Source organism: Lipotes vexillifer, unplaced genomic scaffold (assembly GCF_000442215.2).
Source record: "Lipotes vexillifer unplaced genomic scaffold, Lipotes_vexillifer_v1.1 scaffold570, whole genome shotgun sequence".
Lineage (NCBI taxonomy): Eukaryota > Metazoa > Chordata > Mammalia > Artiodactyla > Lipotidae > Lipotes > Lipotes vexillifer.
This window is the reverse complement of record NW_006777801.1, coordinates 958,968-973,495: the sequence shown is the minus strand read 5'-3', so window position 1 is coordinate 973,495 and position 14,528 is coordinate 958,968. Positions and strand designations below refer to the sequence as shown.

General features: G+C 45.0%; 1 protein-coding gene across 1 annotated transcript in view; it reads left to right on the top strand.

Annotated features, from left to right (window-relative positions):
- Positions 1-14,528, top strand: part of SMYD2 (SET and MYND domain containing 2) — a 51,672-nt gene that overhangs the window by 27,392 nt on the left and 9,752 nt on the right. Inside the window, exons 3-6 of the mRNA XM_007451290.1 lie at positions 3,286-3,396; positions 5,753-5,813; positions 6,545-6,669; positions 12,141-12,208. Coding sequence (XP_007451352.1) covers positions 3,286-3,396; positions 5,753-5,813; positions 6,545-6,669; positions 12,141-12,208 — 365 coding nt within the window. The remainder of the gene's footprint in view (positions 1-3,285; positions 3,397-5,752; positions 5,814-6,544; positions 6,670-12,140; positions 12,209-14,528) is intronic.

The following is a 14,528-nucleotide window of genomic DNA, read 5'->3' as shown; positions in this document are numbered from 1 at the left end:
CCCCCCCCCCCCCCCCCCCCCCCCCCCCGTTTTTTTTTTTTTTTTTTTTAAGAATTAAAACGGAGTAGTGCCATTGTGGCACATCTCTGTCATTTCCACCTTCTGACAGAAAGTGAAAACTTCTTATTACCTAGTAAATTTCCCTTTGCTGAGACTTATATGATTCTGCGCATCCTTGAATTTACCCAGCTGTCTGATTTAACTGCTCTGTGTGGGGCTGTATCACATTCTAGGTGCTCTTACTTTTACCTTGTGTTCGGATATAGTTGTAAACTACCTGAAGTCAAAGACTCCATCTCCCACCTCTGCCTCTACGGTCAGTCGAGGGCTTATTGGATGAATGAAAGAACCAGTAAATGAACAATTACCAGCGTTTGTTGAGAGCGCAGTGTGTGCCAGGCGCTGGTCTGAATGCTTCTTGTGGGTTAGCTTATTTGCTGGATCCCCACAATGACCCTTTGTGGTTGGTTGCATGAATGCCTAATTATCCCATTTGAAGGTCCTATATTTGTTGGTAGTCTTCAAGCTTTTGTGTCTGATTATCACTGTTGGAAAGCATAAAATCATAGACTCAGAATTCTGGACCTGCTAAATAACTTAGGGATCATGTTATTTACAGCCAAGGATATGGATGCAGAGGGATTAAGAGGCCTGCCTGGTGTCACATAGCTGCTTCGCTGCAGAGCTGGGGGTGAGAATGCAGGTCTCCCCGAGCCCCAAACCAGTGTCCTCTTACTTCACAGCACTTTGCTCGCCTCCAGACCGTGCCCTGTAGTTAGGTTCCCTTCCCTTTGAAGACATTAACATCAATACATGTCTACATTGTATGTTACTTTTTATTCACATTAATTTGACATTAATTCTATTAATAATATGTAAGTCATATTAAGAAATGTTAGTGTTAAACTTATTTCTCCCAGGAGCTCATTGTTAAACCCCAAAAGACACCACCTACAGTTCGGAAAACTAACATCTCCAAGGCCCTGCAGAGACCTTGTATTAGCGTTCCTGGGGTCACAGTGGACACCTGTGTGTTCCTAGTTGCCAGTTATCCATCTGTCCCCAGCTGGTGGTGCTCACTCCCCTTGGATATCCCAAGGCCAGGCTTGAAGCCCTCTTTGACTTTCCCTTTTTGCCTTGCATTTGGGGAGGGAGCTGGTTTGTCGGCTCGAAGCCAGACCCACCTGTTCCTACCACATTGCCTCATCACCGTGCTCTCATTTTAGGCTTTGGCTAAAAACAGATCCTCTTCTCCCTTGTGCATATCTTGTCATTTCTTTCTCCCCCTGTTCTTAGTTATATTTGGCATGGTGTTATTTAACTCTGCAGAACATCTTGGCGCAGAACTTGAGCCAAGGGTCTGTGCCACGGGCTGCCTTAAATCATTGTGACATCGTGTCTTTCCTATATTTGGCATGGGGGAGGGGAGAGAGACATCTTCATTCATTCAACAACTTTATTGAGTGCCTAGTAAACACCAGGCACTGTTTTAGGTTCTGGGGTAACAGGCGTACACAAAACAGACTAATAAGGTCCTTTATTTTAGTGGGAGCGGGAGGGAGACATAGTAAACCAAACAACTAATCAGTGTGTAATATGTCAGGTGGTGAGAGGTACTAAGAAGAAACATAAAAGCAAGGAAAGGGAGAGTGTTGGGGAGAGTGCTGGCCTTGACAGTTTTCATGGCAGGTACCTTGAAAAGGGGCATCGGAGCAGAGACGTGGAGGGGGGAGGGAGCAAGGTGGATGTCTAGGGGAAGAGGCTTCTAGCCAGGAAATACCGCATGGCCAAAGATCTCCTGGCAGGAGCAAGCATGGTCTGTTCAAGGAGCAGCAAGGAGACGTGGTGGCCAGCATGGAGTGAGGTGAGGGAGCATGGTGGTGGTGATGAGCTCAGAGTAGTGGAGGCGGGGGAGGGGGGGGCTCCTACCACGTGTAGCCTCAGGGTCATCTTTAAGTCTTGGCCTTTCGCTCTGAGGTGAGAAGTCATTAGAAGGTGCTAAGCTGAGAAATGGCAGGATCTGAGTTGTGCTTTGCAGAATCAATGACTCTGGCAGCTCTCTGGAGTAGAGTCAGGTGGGGGCAGAAGCAGGTGTCCAGGTAGAAGGCAAGTAGCCACTGGGGCGAGGTGTCGGGTCTGCACACCCAGTAGAAAGGTGGGGTGGGGGGTGAGGCAAGAAGTAATCAAAGGCTAGCTGTATTCTGCAGGCAGACAGGATGGATTTGCCAGGGAGATGAATGTGGAGTGGGAGGGAGAGAAGAGAGGCAGCCAGGAGGACTCCAGGGTTCTGGCCTGAGCACCTGAACCATCAGACTTGCCATTTTCTGAGGCAGGAAAGGCGGAGGGGAGAACACGACGGTACCCAATTCCGTTGTGACAAAGAGTGTCTGCAGACTCCCACTGAGTCCTCTCCCACAGCCTCTCAGCCCCATCACGCCACCGCAGTGGGCTTTTATTGGAGCCCGTGTGGTCCAGGCAGTTCCCAGTCACCCCACAGTAACCCTGTCACTGACGCCGGCATCATTCTTTATGCCCAGTGCTCAGAGCCTTCCTCCACGGCACCCACGTCCTCCTACTTCCTCAGCCTTCCCGTCTCAAAGGGGGCATCTCCACCCTTCCAGGAGTGAGCACACGCCCTTTACCCCCCAACCTGGGGCAGAAAGCTTCAAGACAAGTGATAGAAAGGAGTACAGTTTTCCTCTTTTATCAAATGACTCTTCAGGAAGTCTGTGTTCCTAAATATTCCCAAGAGTTGCCCTGGCCAGACTCTTAGGGGCCCTTGACAAAGCTCTCATTTGTGTTTTGTTTTTATCACCTGTAAAAGGGTGCTGTGCTGTGTCTGTGTAGACACACACAGACTAGGTGCTGTGTGTGTCACTTCTTGGTTATTTGCTCTGAAGTGAGAACAGAGCCAGAACAGAACCGTAGGTAGCAGAGCCAAACCAATGGCTAATGCCAAAGTCACTCACCCCTGTGACTTGACAGCGACCACAGATAATGGAAAGGTGTGTGTGTTGTTTGGAATGATGAGGGGCACCAGATGCTTGATGAAACAACACAAAGCAGATTTTCTCTTGCCAACAACCTTGGCCAGGCCTGAGTCAAGGTTATACAGCCACAACTATCTTAAAGGATGTTTTCATCTCCAGCTTTTGTGAGCATCGTGTTTTCCAAAAGGAAACATATTTCACTTGACCTTAGTAGGACTTATTGCATCCTCTCTTCTCGAACTTTATTGCAGTATGTGTGTGTGTGTGTGTAATAATTGTTTTTTCACTTTCCCAGAGAGAAGATTGGCCCATGCACAAGCTGGAATGTTCTCCCATGGTTGTTTTGGGGGAAAACTGGAATCCCTCAGAGACTGTAAGGCTAACTGCACGGATTCTAGCCAAACAGGTGAGGAATTGGGATCATGTTCAAGTGTGTTTTATTTTTATTTGTCTTAAAGGTCAGAAAGATGAGTGAGTGACCCATGGTGATCATCTCTCGTTAAGTGTCCTGGGACCCCATTTCTGGTCACATCCATATGGATGGGGTTGGGAACAATGCTGCACATGTGAGCTGGTTTGTTTGACCTGTGCAGCTAGGATGTCACTTACCCCAGGCCAGGAACGTAGCCACAGTTACTGAATTCTGAGCTTTTTATGAGACAGGTTTACATAGAAAAATACGGCCTTTCAGGACGTGAAAACCTGACTTGACAATAATCAGAGCGTCCTAGGGAACCAGACCAGCCTTCGAAGCTTTGCACTGTTCCCATCTTTCCCCAGACACAGAGTGCACTCTGCTCCCCCCGCCCTCTGCCCCTGTCCTGTGCTGGGTCCTGCTCCTCTCGTTATTCGCCCTGCCTTGGGGTAGAACAGCCAGCATGGCATGTGCAAGGAGAGGAAAAGTAGAAATCGAGGCAAGGCGAGAGGGGAGGAGGGTGGGGATGAAGACAGCCGTCAACAGTTTCCTCCAGAGATGCAGCCGGGGCTGGCGGTCCTGACCCCCGGTTTGCTCAGGCCTATTGATTGCATGATAATAAGACCCCTGATCTTGACAGGGCCAAACTAAAAGGAGGAGCAGAAAATGCCATGGGACTTGTCCTTGTGACACGATGAAGTGGGCTGCACGGAGCTTAGAAGGTGTATGTCCACGGAGCTGCTTGCTAGTGATAAGCTGGGGGCAGGGCCTCTGTACTGTGACTCTTTTAAAGCTGAAATTTCATCTGCCTCTTCTTTCTGTCTTCCCCCACCCCACCTCCCTCCGTTTAAAACTTTGGTTTTTCCTTCATCGAAACCAAATGTGATCCTGACCAGCTCATATCTGTCCCCAGACCAAGTCAGGCTCCTCGGCATCGTAGACAGAAGAACATTTCTGACCTCTGAAGTCATGCTTCTGTTATGTTCAGCCTGGGTCAGGTGCTTGCAGACATGCGCCTTCGCTGGCTCAGGGTAACCACAGGCATCAAGGCTGGCCTGTAGAGTGAGACCGAAAAATCAGAATGCTTGTTTGCTGGAGGAGGTTAACTTTTGGGTCCTTACTAAGTGTCATCTTTAAATATATGCCAAGTACTTGGTCGGAAGGAAAGGGTAGGAGAAAGAAAATGGTGTGACTGGGTGAGGTGTCAGGGTAAGTAAGCCATCTGATTTGATCCATAAGCATCTTGGGAGGATTGGGTGACCAGTCTGCTAGTTCCCCCCCAGCCCCACTGCCTGACGTTATTGAAAGTGTGGTGGTTAAGAATTCAGAAGGAGCCGGTGCCCTTTCTGAATGAAGAGTTTCCCCAGGCAAAATGACTTACTAATCTTACAGAAATGGATCCTGTGAATGGGAAGATTTCCGCTCTAAAAAAGAACTATTGAAATGTTTTGGCACCAGGAGGGTAGTCTGAAAGCTATGATGAGTTTATACCAGTTTCATTCGACTTTTATTATAATTACTACTATGACTAATAGTCTATTAAATGAAAAGTTACCTGGCCATCTTTTCATCCCTATAGGACTTGATGATTAAAAAACCAGACCGTTTGTATTCTAGTCACTTGCAAAGGATTTGGGGAGACAGGCTACCCAAGTACCAAGGGGGAAGCGTAGCATGCTAACTAGGGAGGTGAGAGCGCCTGGCTGGACCACCTGTATACCCAAGTTGAATAGCCCGATTACAAAGACACGGCCTTGGGCCAGCCCTTGAGCTCGGCGTTTGAACTCTTGTCAACACCAAGTTTATTCATGTTCTCAAAGCCTGGCGGGTTTACTATTGTCAGCTCCTCTTGGGGTGTCTAGAACAAAGCCGGCAACACGTTTCAAGTGAATCTGGGCTCACGGATACAACCGAAAGGGTTCTTTTTAAAACATGGAATTTGAGATCATTTTAGCTTATGCTTAAAGAAAGTGTAAAATGGATGGGGGTTTGATTTTGTTCCTTTTTAGAAGGAGAAATAATAAATGGGATGGTTCATCTGTAGACTCGGTCCTTTTAAGTCAGGGACCTAAAAAGTTGTTTTCTAGCCACCGTTCTTTCCCATAACAAGCATTTTTGAGTCTACTGTGTGCATAGCATTATCAGGGTGTTAGGGACGTGGCAGATGCTTTTAAAAGCTTTTCAAAAGAGTCCTTTGGATTTGGATGTTAGGCAGAAGCTCTCAGAGCCCAAATGGCAGACTCCTTGGCTAGCTCTCTTTACTCCATGTTGATGTACAAGTGAAAGCACTATTTTTTGCACTAGGTGTTGAAATCTGTGTCTGTGTGATTTCTTCCCCAATTACTAGAAAATCCACCCAGAGAGAACACCTTCAGAGAAATTGTTAGCCGTGAAGGAGTTTGAATCACGTAAGTCTCCCTGTGACTGGCTGAGGAGTTATCTTACCCACACATTATCTGTGAATTAGACAGGATTGAGGAAAGGAAGAGACAGCTGGATTCTTAGTGGTGGTGGGGATTTTACAATTACCAGTTTTTATTTTGACTTGTGTGCTGTTTTGAAAAATGAGTAGAGCTTTTTTTGCTAGGGCCTGCTAGGAAATAATTAAGGGGAAGTAGGAACTTACAGGATGAATTGTTACATCCTACGCTGTCTCCTGCTGGCTCTCCTGGCATGCTGAGTATTTTTTTGATCTTTGCTGAATTGCAGTCCTGTAAACAGCTGACGTCCTTACGGAAAGGCATTAAATCAGGGGCTGTCCACTTTCTTGATCATAACATAGACTCCAGGGCCAGTCGGGGGGCCCTTGACTTGACCAAGCTAGTTATCGGTCATTGCCACTCATTCCTGACCTTGTTGCTAATGGTCAGTTGAAATTCCCTGTCCTGAGTGACTTCCAGTTGTCAGAGGAAGAGAAGAAAGAAATGGCACGCTTTTCTTGCCCTAGGGTTTGTCCGTTAGACCAAATGAGGAGGAGGTATATTTCCTGGGGGTTCCACTGTATTTTTTTCTCCCGCTTCATGCCATTTACAGGATATCGATAGACTCCAGAGTTTAACACACTTGAACATGATCCCAATGAAAAGATATAGCTAGAAATCCAGAGTTTTCTACCAGCTGAATGATGGTTTATCCACAGATCTGGATAAATTAGACAATGAGAAGAAAGGTTTGATTCAGAGTGACATTGCTGCTCTCCATCACTTTTACTCCAAGCACCTTGAGTTCCCTGACAACCATAGCCTGGTAGTTCTCTTCGCACAGGTAAGAATGCGAGCATCAAGTGACACTTAGTCTAACCTTTCCCTGCCTGAGTCCCTCTCCCCAGCACGTGGTCGGTGAAGATGAACGAAAGTAGAATGATGGCATCTACTTCGCAACATGGTGCTTGACCTATTGGGCCCTGTTTTGCATCGCCTGGCTGGGTGTCCTTGAGCAGATCAGGGTCCTGTCTGTGCTGGCCCTCATTGATGGTGGCACGTAGGAAATTCGCCCTACCTCTGCCTCTTGCTGCAGGAAGCGTTTGTGAAAACAGAGGAGTTGCCAGTGCCCCAGTACCATGGCATACTGGAAGCTCTTTGAATAGAAAAGACCATTTGAGGTTCCTACATTAAATTTTGCTCTTCTCTTAAACCTTCCCTTCTGACAGTAGTGGGCTTTTTTTGGTTGTTTGTTTTTGTTTTGTTTTGTTTTTTTACTCCTACCAACACTGTATGGATAAATAGAGGCAAATACAGACGGCCCCAGGAAGGACAGTCACCAAAGAGAGGAGCCCAAGTGGGTCTACTACGTACAGGAAGTCTTTCCTGATGGTTGCTAAGAAATCCTATTTAGAGGAGCCTGGGTTTACCAAAATCAGATATGATAAAAAAAAAAAAATTAAAGAGGCTTCTAGACAAGAGCAGCTTAAAGGCGCTAAGGCTGGTTGCCAAACCAGCCGTTTGGAAAGGCCGAGGCTCCGGTGGGCATGGCTAGGACACAAAAGACAGTGCAGCCGGCACCCTTTGGCTGAACACAGTCTGGCTGCATCAGTCTTCTGCTACTGTGAGGGTGGCTCTTCCTGGCATGACCTACCAGATCGGATTTCTCTCCCTAACGTACCCTTGCGTTTTCCCCTCCAAGCTGAACGTGTAGTTGAAGGTGACCTTCCCAGAAAGAGAGATACTAGAATACTGCTCTGTGGGCACAAGTAGTTACATTCCCCTGCCAGAGCCTTCAGTGCCTAGATGGATAAAAGAGCTTGGGTAGATACTTACACATTTTCATCTTAGGACAGAGTAAGCATCGCCTATATACCCCTTGACCCACTAGTTCCATTTTTAGGGATCTAGCCTAAGGAAGCAGTCAGAGATTATGGACAGAAATTGACATGCAAATTGTTTATTGTCTGGCTCTTTTTAAAACCAAAAAAAAAAAAAAAAAAAAAAAAAAGAAAAGTAAAAAAAAGAGAAAAAGAAAAGGAAGTACATATTATAAATGGTCAGCAGTAGGAGTTTGGTAAGTAAATTTTGGCTTAGCCTTACGATGGAAGGTTATGTAGCCTTTATAAACTACCTTTCAGAGGATATCTGAAGATGTGAAAAACGTTGATGATAAAACATTAAGTGTAAGAGCAGGGGAATGTGTAATATGAAAATTTACTTATGTAAAAAAAAAAAAAAGTTGAAATAGAAGTTCACTGTTGGTTATCTCCTGAGCTGTGGAAAATTTTTGCTTTTTTGTTGGATGATTTTTTGGGATTTTCTACGATGAGCCTGGATAACTTAAGAAAATACTAAAAAGAAGAAAAGATGAAAAGCACCCATAGTTCTCTCACTTTAAGTGTTTTTTTAAAAAAAAAAAAAAAAAAAAAAAAAGAAAAAAGAAAAGTAAAAAAAAGAGAAAAAGAAAAGGAAGTACATATTATAAATGGTCAGCAGTAGGAGTTTGGTAAGTAAATTTTGGCTTAGCCTTACGATGGAAGGTTATGTAGCCTTTATAAACTACCTTTCAGAGGATATCTGAAGATGTGAAAAACGTTGATGATAAAACATTAAGTGTAAGAGCAGGGGAATGTGTAATATGAAAATTTACTTATGTAAAAAAAAAAAAAAGTTGAAATAGAAGTTCACTGTTGGTTATCTCCTGAGCTGTGGAAAATTTTTGCTTTTTTGTTGGATGATTTTTTGGGATTTTCTACGATGAGCCTGGATAACTTAAGAAAATACTAAAAAGAAGAAAAGATGAAAAGCACCCATAGTTCTCTCACTTTAAAAATTGCACATTATCAGGAAAGAAGTGAGTCATCACCACTTCATTCACCTACTTCAACCCCTCCGGGAGACACACTGTGAACAGTTTGATGAGTTCCTTGATAGACTTTATGTTTATGTGGCTATATTTCTATTGTGTGACTGTCATAATCAGAAAAACATGCTGTTCTCGGTAAAAGAAAAAATGGGTTCAAGTTATGAGTGTTAATAGGCATAAGGAAAAACCTTCCTGATTTCATTATATGATCCTGGGATTATCACAGCATATTTCCCTAAGCATCCTAAGACAGTGGATTTGGGTGACGGTACGAAGTTGAGGAATTGACTTCTCTTTTTTTAAAAGCTAGATACATGACTTCTTTTCTGGATTAGATGAGGCATGGTTCTGTGAGAAAGCAAGAGAGATGAAATAAATATGGGTATCTTTTCACTGCTAGCTGTGCAAAAAACAACTTTTTTTTCCAACACAGTAATGCATGCTGATGGGACTCCTCAGTGTTGCCATAGTAGATATGGGACCATAGTTACCAAAAATCAAGGCACTTGGTGTCACAAGCAGAAATATATTTGTGCTGAAAATGACTCAGAGTCCTTGAAATTTGCACTGACTCAGAAAATCCAGGAGATAGATACAGATATATACACACATGCACACACACACATATATAACTATAGGTAATTAATTCCTTGAAAGACTTTATACTTATCAGATCATAATATCCACTCTGAGATCGTGTGTGTACACATAGGTGCACAGACACGCACACATACATATCTTTTCTCCGTATATAAATTTGAAAAGGGACATTCAATACCCTCAAAGACAACTTTAAAGCAAAACTGAAAAGTGCTGTTCCAGCCCCATGCCGCCTTCTGGTCCTGCCTTTCAGCCCTCAGCTGCATGTCTGCTATTCCAGCCTCTGAGCCCTTTCCTCTCTCTGGTTCGTGGGAGGGTGTTGTGGGTTAACTTGTGGCCCAGCAGCAGCTGGCAGCAGAAGGTGACTGCACTCCTTCGGCAGCGCTGAGGTGCATTTTAATCACCGGGAACATATGCATGTTTGGGAAATGTATTTTTGGTGTGCAGCCTACATCTAGTCTAAATGCTGATTATGAGAATAGCTTCAGTAAGGCACTTAACGCCTGACTTGACTTGGAAAAACAAGGACGATGGCCCATGCATCTTTCTTAACAGGCAAATTCACTTTTCTTCCCTAGGGATATTTCAGAAGGGAGGGAAAGCTAGCAGGCAAATTGCTATGCAAGTTGGCTTAAACACCATTACCACCTCCCAGAAAGGAACAGTGATGACCCTTGTGCTCACAGGAGCCGTTCTTTGCAATGAAGAAACACACTGTCTCCTCCACGGTGAGAGGAGGGCGGCAGAGGGAATAAAGCCGACCAGTGGTCGTGCAACATTGAAGCCTGAAAGCATTTGGAGTCATAGACAGTCCAGCCGAGAACCTCGAAGAGGAAGAGATTACGAAGCAAAGGGGCAAGTCTCCTTCCCCGACCTCCCAAAGCTAGTCAAGAGCTGTCGGTCCCTAGATCAGTTGTAAAATTGCTGAATTCTCTCATTCATTCTTCCACTTTGCAGACGTTTATGTCATCCTGTGGGTACCAGCCACTGCTGAGGCATGTTAGTATCCAGTCTGAGACTGGGTATAGATCACTCAGTTCCTAGTATGGTGCAGGACGCATAGTTCATGCTCCAGTAAATTTTGTTGAATGAATGAAGGTGCTGATTTCCTCTTAACATAACGTTGGTTGATGGTCACTGATTAATGATAGTTGGCTAATGTTCTGATGACAGAATAGGTTAGAGTACCTGAAGCTGGCACAAAAAATAGTATGCTAAGTCTTCTACATAAAAATGCCCAACACCTCAGGATTTCAAAAACTGTATATTGTTCTTACTAACCTACAGCCATCTCTTTTTATGTTGAAAATTGTAAATACTGATCGTAAATGTGTTGAATTGTAAAAACTGCAAGTCAAACCCATCAGAGCCTTTACTTCTCTATGTACCAAGATTTCCAAGCCTTTGACACTGGCCCTTCAATTTTAAGTAAAATTGCAACATTAAGAATCAGAGATCAGAACAATTTTAGAAGAAGCATGGTACAGTGAAAAGAAATACTTGTGTTTCTGATGGCTTTGCCATCAGAATGTCTAGTTTGAATTTTGACTCCTGTTCTGCCACTTGCTACTTATATGGCCTTGAACAAGTCACTTAATCATTGACTTCCCTGAACCTCAGTTTCCCCATCTGTAAAATGGGTTATGCCAGAGTAGTAGTATGGATTTATGGGAGGATAAATATGTAGCACCCAGCCCAGTGCCTAGCCCAGAGTAAGTGCTTGGTGGGTGCTAGTTTTAAAAAGCCCATCCATTGGCCTGAAATGTGCCAGTGTGGTGTGTCTGGTAGGAAGGAGCCTGGCTGCAGCTCACGGGGTGAAATCATTCAGCATGCAGGCTTCACAGACAGCCTCATAGCTGTGGGGGAGAGCAGGGCTCTCAGCCTTTGCCACTGGCTTTGGGTGAGTCACTGCCCCTCTCTGACCTTATCATCTGAAAAGTAAAGCGACCGAGTCCCCTTCCAGTTGTGAAGTTTTAGATCCAAATGAAAAATACCCACCGAATTAACCGTCTCCCAGGAGCCTGGGTGTTCCTGGAGAGCACAGATTTTGGCCCGTTCTTCCTTCTCTGCACAGTGCCCAACATATAAGGGTTCCTCGGTGGATGTCTGTGGAAAGGGTGAGTTTATGAAACAGCCTGAAACTGGAGAAGTATAGTCCTTATTTTCAGCCTGTGAGCTCTAAATTAGACTTCCAGGATGTTGAGAGCTGCCCTTGGTGATTTTCAATGTAATATTTCTTTTCTAAGATGAACAAGTGGCCAGTAGTTGATGTGGCTGGGGCATGAAGGAACATTCTCAGTCCCAAGTAGCTTCGGGGCCTTGGTCCCCCTGCCTCTCAAGGGGATGGACAGCAGTTAGATTAGCTATGTAAAGGCTATTTGCCGCCTCACCTTATGAGCTAGGTACCAGGTTAAGTGAGTCCTTTTTTTCATGGAGGAAAACCGAGGGCAGAGGAACACGGTGATGGGCTTAAGATCCCACACCAGGTCTGTGGCATAATTAGGATTAGAGTGTAGATGTCCTGACTCCCATGCAGATCTGCAGACTTCAGTCCTTGGAGCCTTAGTGGTTTGTTGTGCTCTTGGGCTACCGTGGGCAGGTGGGCTAGACTAAGGGTGCATTAGCCCTGACAGTTCTGTTTCTCTTTGTTTACACATGAGACTGATCTGTAAGCTGTGTTTGACCATAAGATATCTTGGCCAAAAGAAAGGTTTTCAAATCACTAAACCAAACATCTTCCTAGTTAATTTGTTAAAGGTCAAAATTAAAGAAATGATTTCTATCCAGAGAGAAGCTTTAGCTCATTTTTTTTTTTCTTTCTCTCTCCCCCTCCTTTCTCACTACAGGTTAACTGTAATGGCTTCACAATTGAAGATGAAGAACTTTCTCATTTGGGATCAGCAGTATTTCCTGAGTAGGCTGAGTGTGACGTCATTTTTTTTCTTTTTACTTATTTATCACTAATTTGAATTTTTTTTTGATTTTTAAATAACCTCCCTAACCGCATGTGGCACACATGAAACTCCAAGTGAATTAAGTCCCCTTTTTAATTATGCCAGATTTCAAAATATTTCCCCTGCATTTAAGGATCTGAAGGTAGTAGTTAAGACAACAGTTGCTTGGTAAGTCCTGCTAGGTAGAGAGTTGTTTATTCAAGAATGTTTTAGAGTGTGCATAGAAGGAACAGCCCAGGCCCTGCTGAGAAATTTGCTTTTTACATATCTGTGGTTCTGGGAATCTTTGGGTTTCTTCCACTCAAAGGAAAACATTAATTGCCAAGAATTGGCTGTAGACTTACGTAGAGACTATGTAAGCTTCTTGTTCATCTGTCCTTTTTGAAAAATACCAGTATAGAAACAGCACATTTTGGAGGGAGAATATGCTAGAGTAGTGAACTAGGGAAAAATTTCAAAGAACTATAGGATTTTTCTTTATGTTAGGAATACTCAAGTAATTCAAGAAAGGCCAGCCAGTTGAACAACGGAGATCATTATAGCTCTGATTGTAATGGACTGCCAAGCATGGCTTTGCCGTTATCTATTTGATGGACAGGATGGTTTCCAAATGCGTCAGTCCCCTGACATCAAGCCCTGGCTTCACAGATGGAGCAAAGGAGCCCTTCCTGCATCCCCTGTCTTGAGTTCCTCCACACTGTAGATTAGTTTCATCTAAAGTGATGTTGCTTAATATAAACTATAGGAGCCTCTGCCTCTAGGTTGAAGCAATTGCAGGAAACCCTTAACACCCATGCTTTGGCCGTGGATGGCACGTGAGCCCTACATGTCTGTCTGTTGCTGCCCAGCTCTGTGCATCGTACGGGTCTGAAAGACAGAGAAAAATCTGTTCAGGTCCATGTCCCCTGATCAGCTGTCACAGGCTTTCTTGAACCAGAGAGAGGAAAAGTTTATTCCCGTAGTATTACTGTTTCTGTGGCGGAAATGGTGTCATCTGCAGTTTGAAATCTGATGGTGAGGAAAGAAGTGGTTTGGGGAAAGGTTCTTTGGGACCTTTGCCCTTGGGAAAAGGAAGGAGAAAAAGAAGAGAAAGGTGATTCGACCCTCTTTAGAAGGCTCATGTTGACATCTTCAGCCCTGAAATGAGCTCTGGAATGTCTGCTCTTGGTATGTGAAAGACCAAAAGCAAGGCTAAGAGGGTGGTGCTTGACGTTTCACCCTGTCCAGCAGTTGCCAAGAGAACGGCAATACCAAGAGCATGAGCTGTGATAGGTGTCCTGCCTTCAGTCAGCTCCCCCGCCTGCATGAGAAAGATGGCCAGGAGTCTGTCTTGAAATGAGTTACTTAATACTTGTGCAAAATGGTTCTACAAACCTGCTCTTCCACTAAGAACAACCTCTGGTGCCTTTCTTTATCGGATTTCCTAGGGCCTGATTCCCTGTGCATGACTTGCTGGGAAGCAGGGTGGAGGTGACCCTCCCCACGGACAAGACAGGGAAGCCGCCACGTGGCCCTGCCCACGGCAGCCACCCCCTTCACCCAGACCTCTAGCAGCCGCTCCCCTGGTACACGACGATCCGGGGGCAGCTCCTCTGCATCAGGCTCTCCAACCCCCTTGCTTTTTTGTGTTCATGGAGCAAACAGGAGAAGGGGTTTTGGTCACTGAGGGTCAGGCGAGTCACACCGGCCACCAGAGCCATGATGCACAGGGATGTGAGTGCCCATCTGAGCCCCAGTTTGGATCCAGGCAGTTTTAATTGGAGGGAAAAAATCCCTTTGGCAGAAATCATATCAGCATTGTGATTTCCAAGGCAGCATTTTCAGAGATCAAGCACTTTTCCCCTGTAGTTTAGAAATTTCTGTTCTCAGAACTTTGACCTTGATATAATCAGAAAGCTCAACGCCCTCGCATAGGCGACTCTCCCTGTCCTCGCCGTCCCTGTAAAGCAGACCGCAAGCAGCCGGAGCAGCAATGTCCCAGTTTTCCAGATGAGGAAATTGAGGTGCAGAGACTCAGACGGGCTCCTCCAGGTCTCTCAGGGAATCACACACCCTCACTCAGGAAGCCGGCATCTCCTGCAGTGCCGATTTCTCAACATCTGAAGACAGCATGTTAGAAATCATCCTCTGATATAAAAAGTTGCCTGGCAGTGACAGCCCATTTGTCTTGTACAGTGTCCAGTGGAGGAGCTGCTCACTGTAGGTGTTGACTTTTGAGTCCTGCATCTAACAGGAAGGAATTTGTTGTTGTTGCTGTCTTCATCGTTGGGGGGGGGGGGG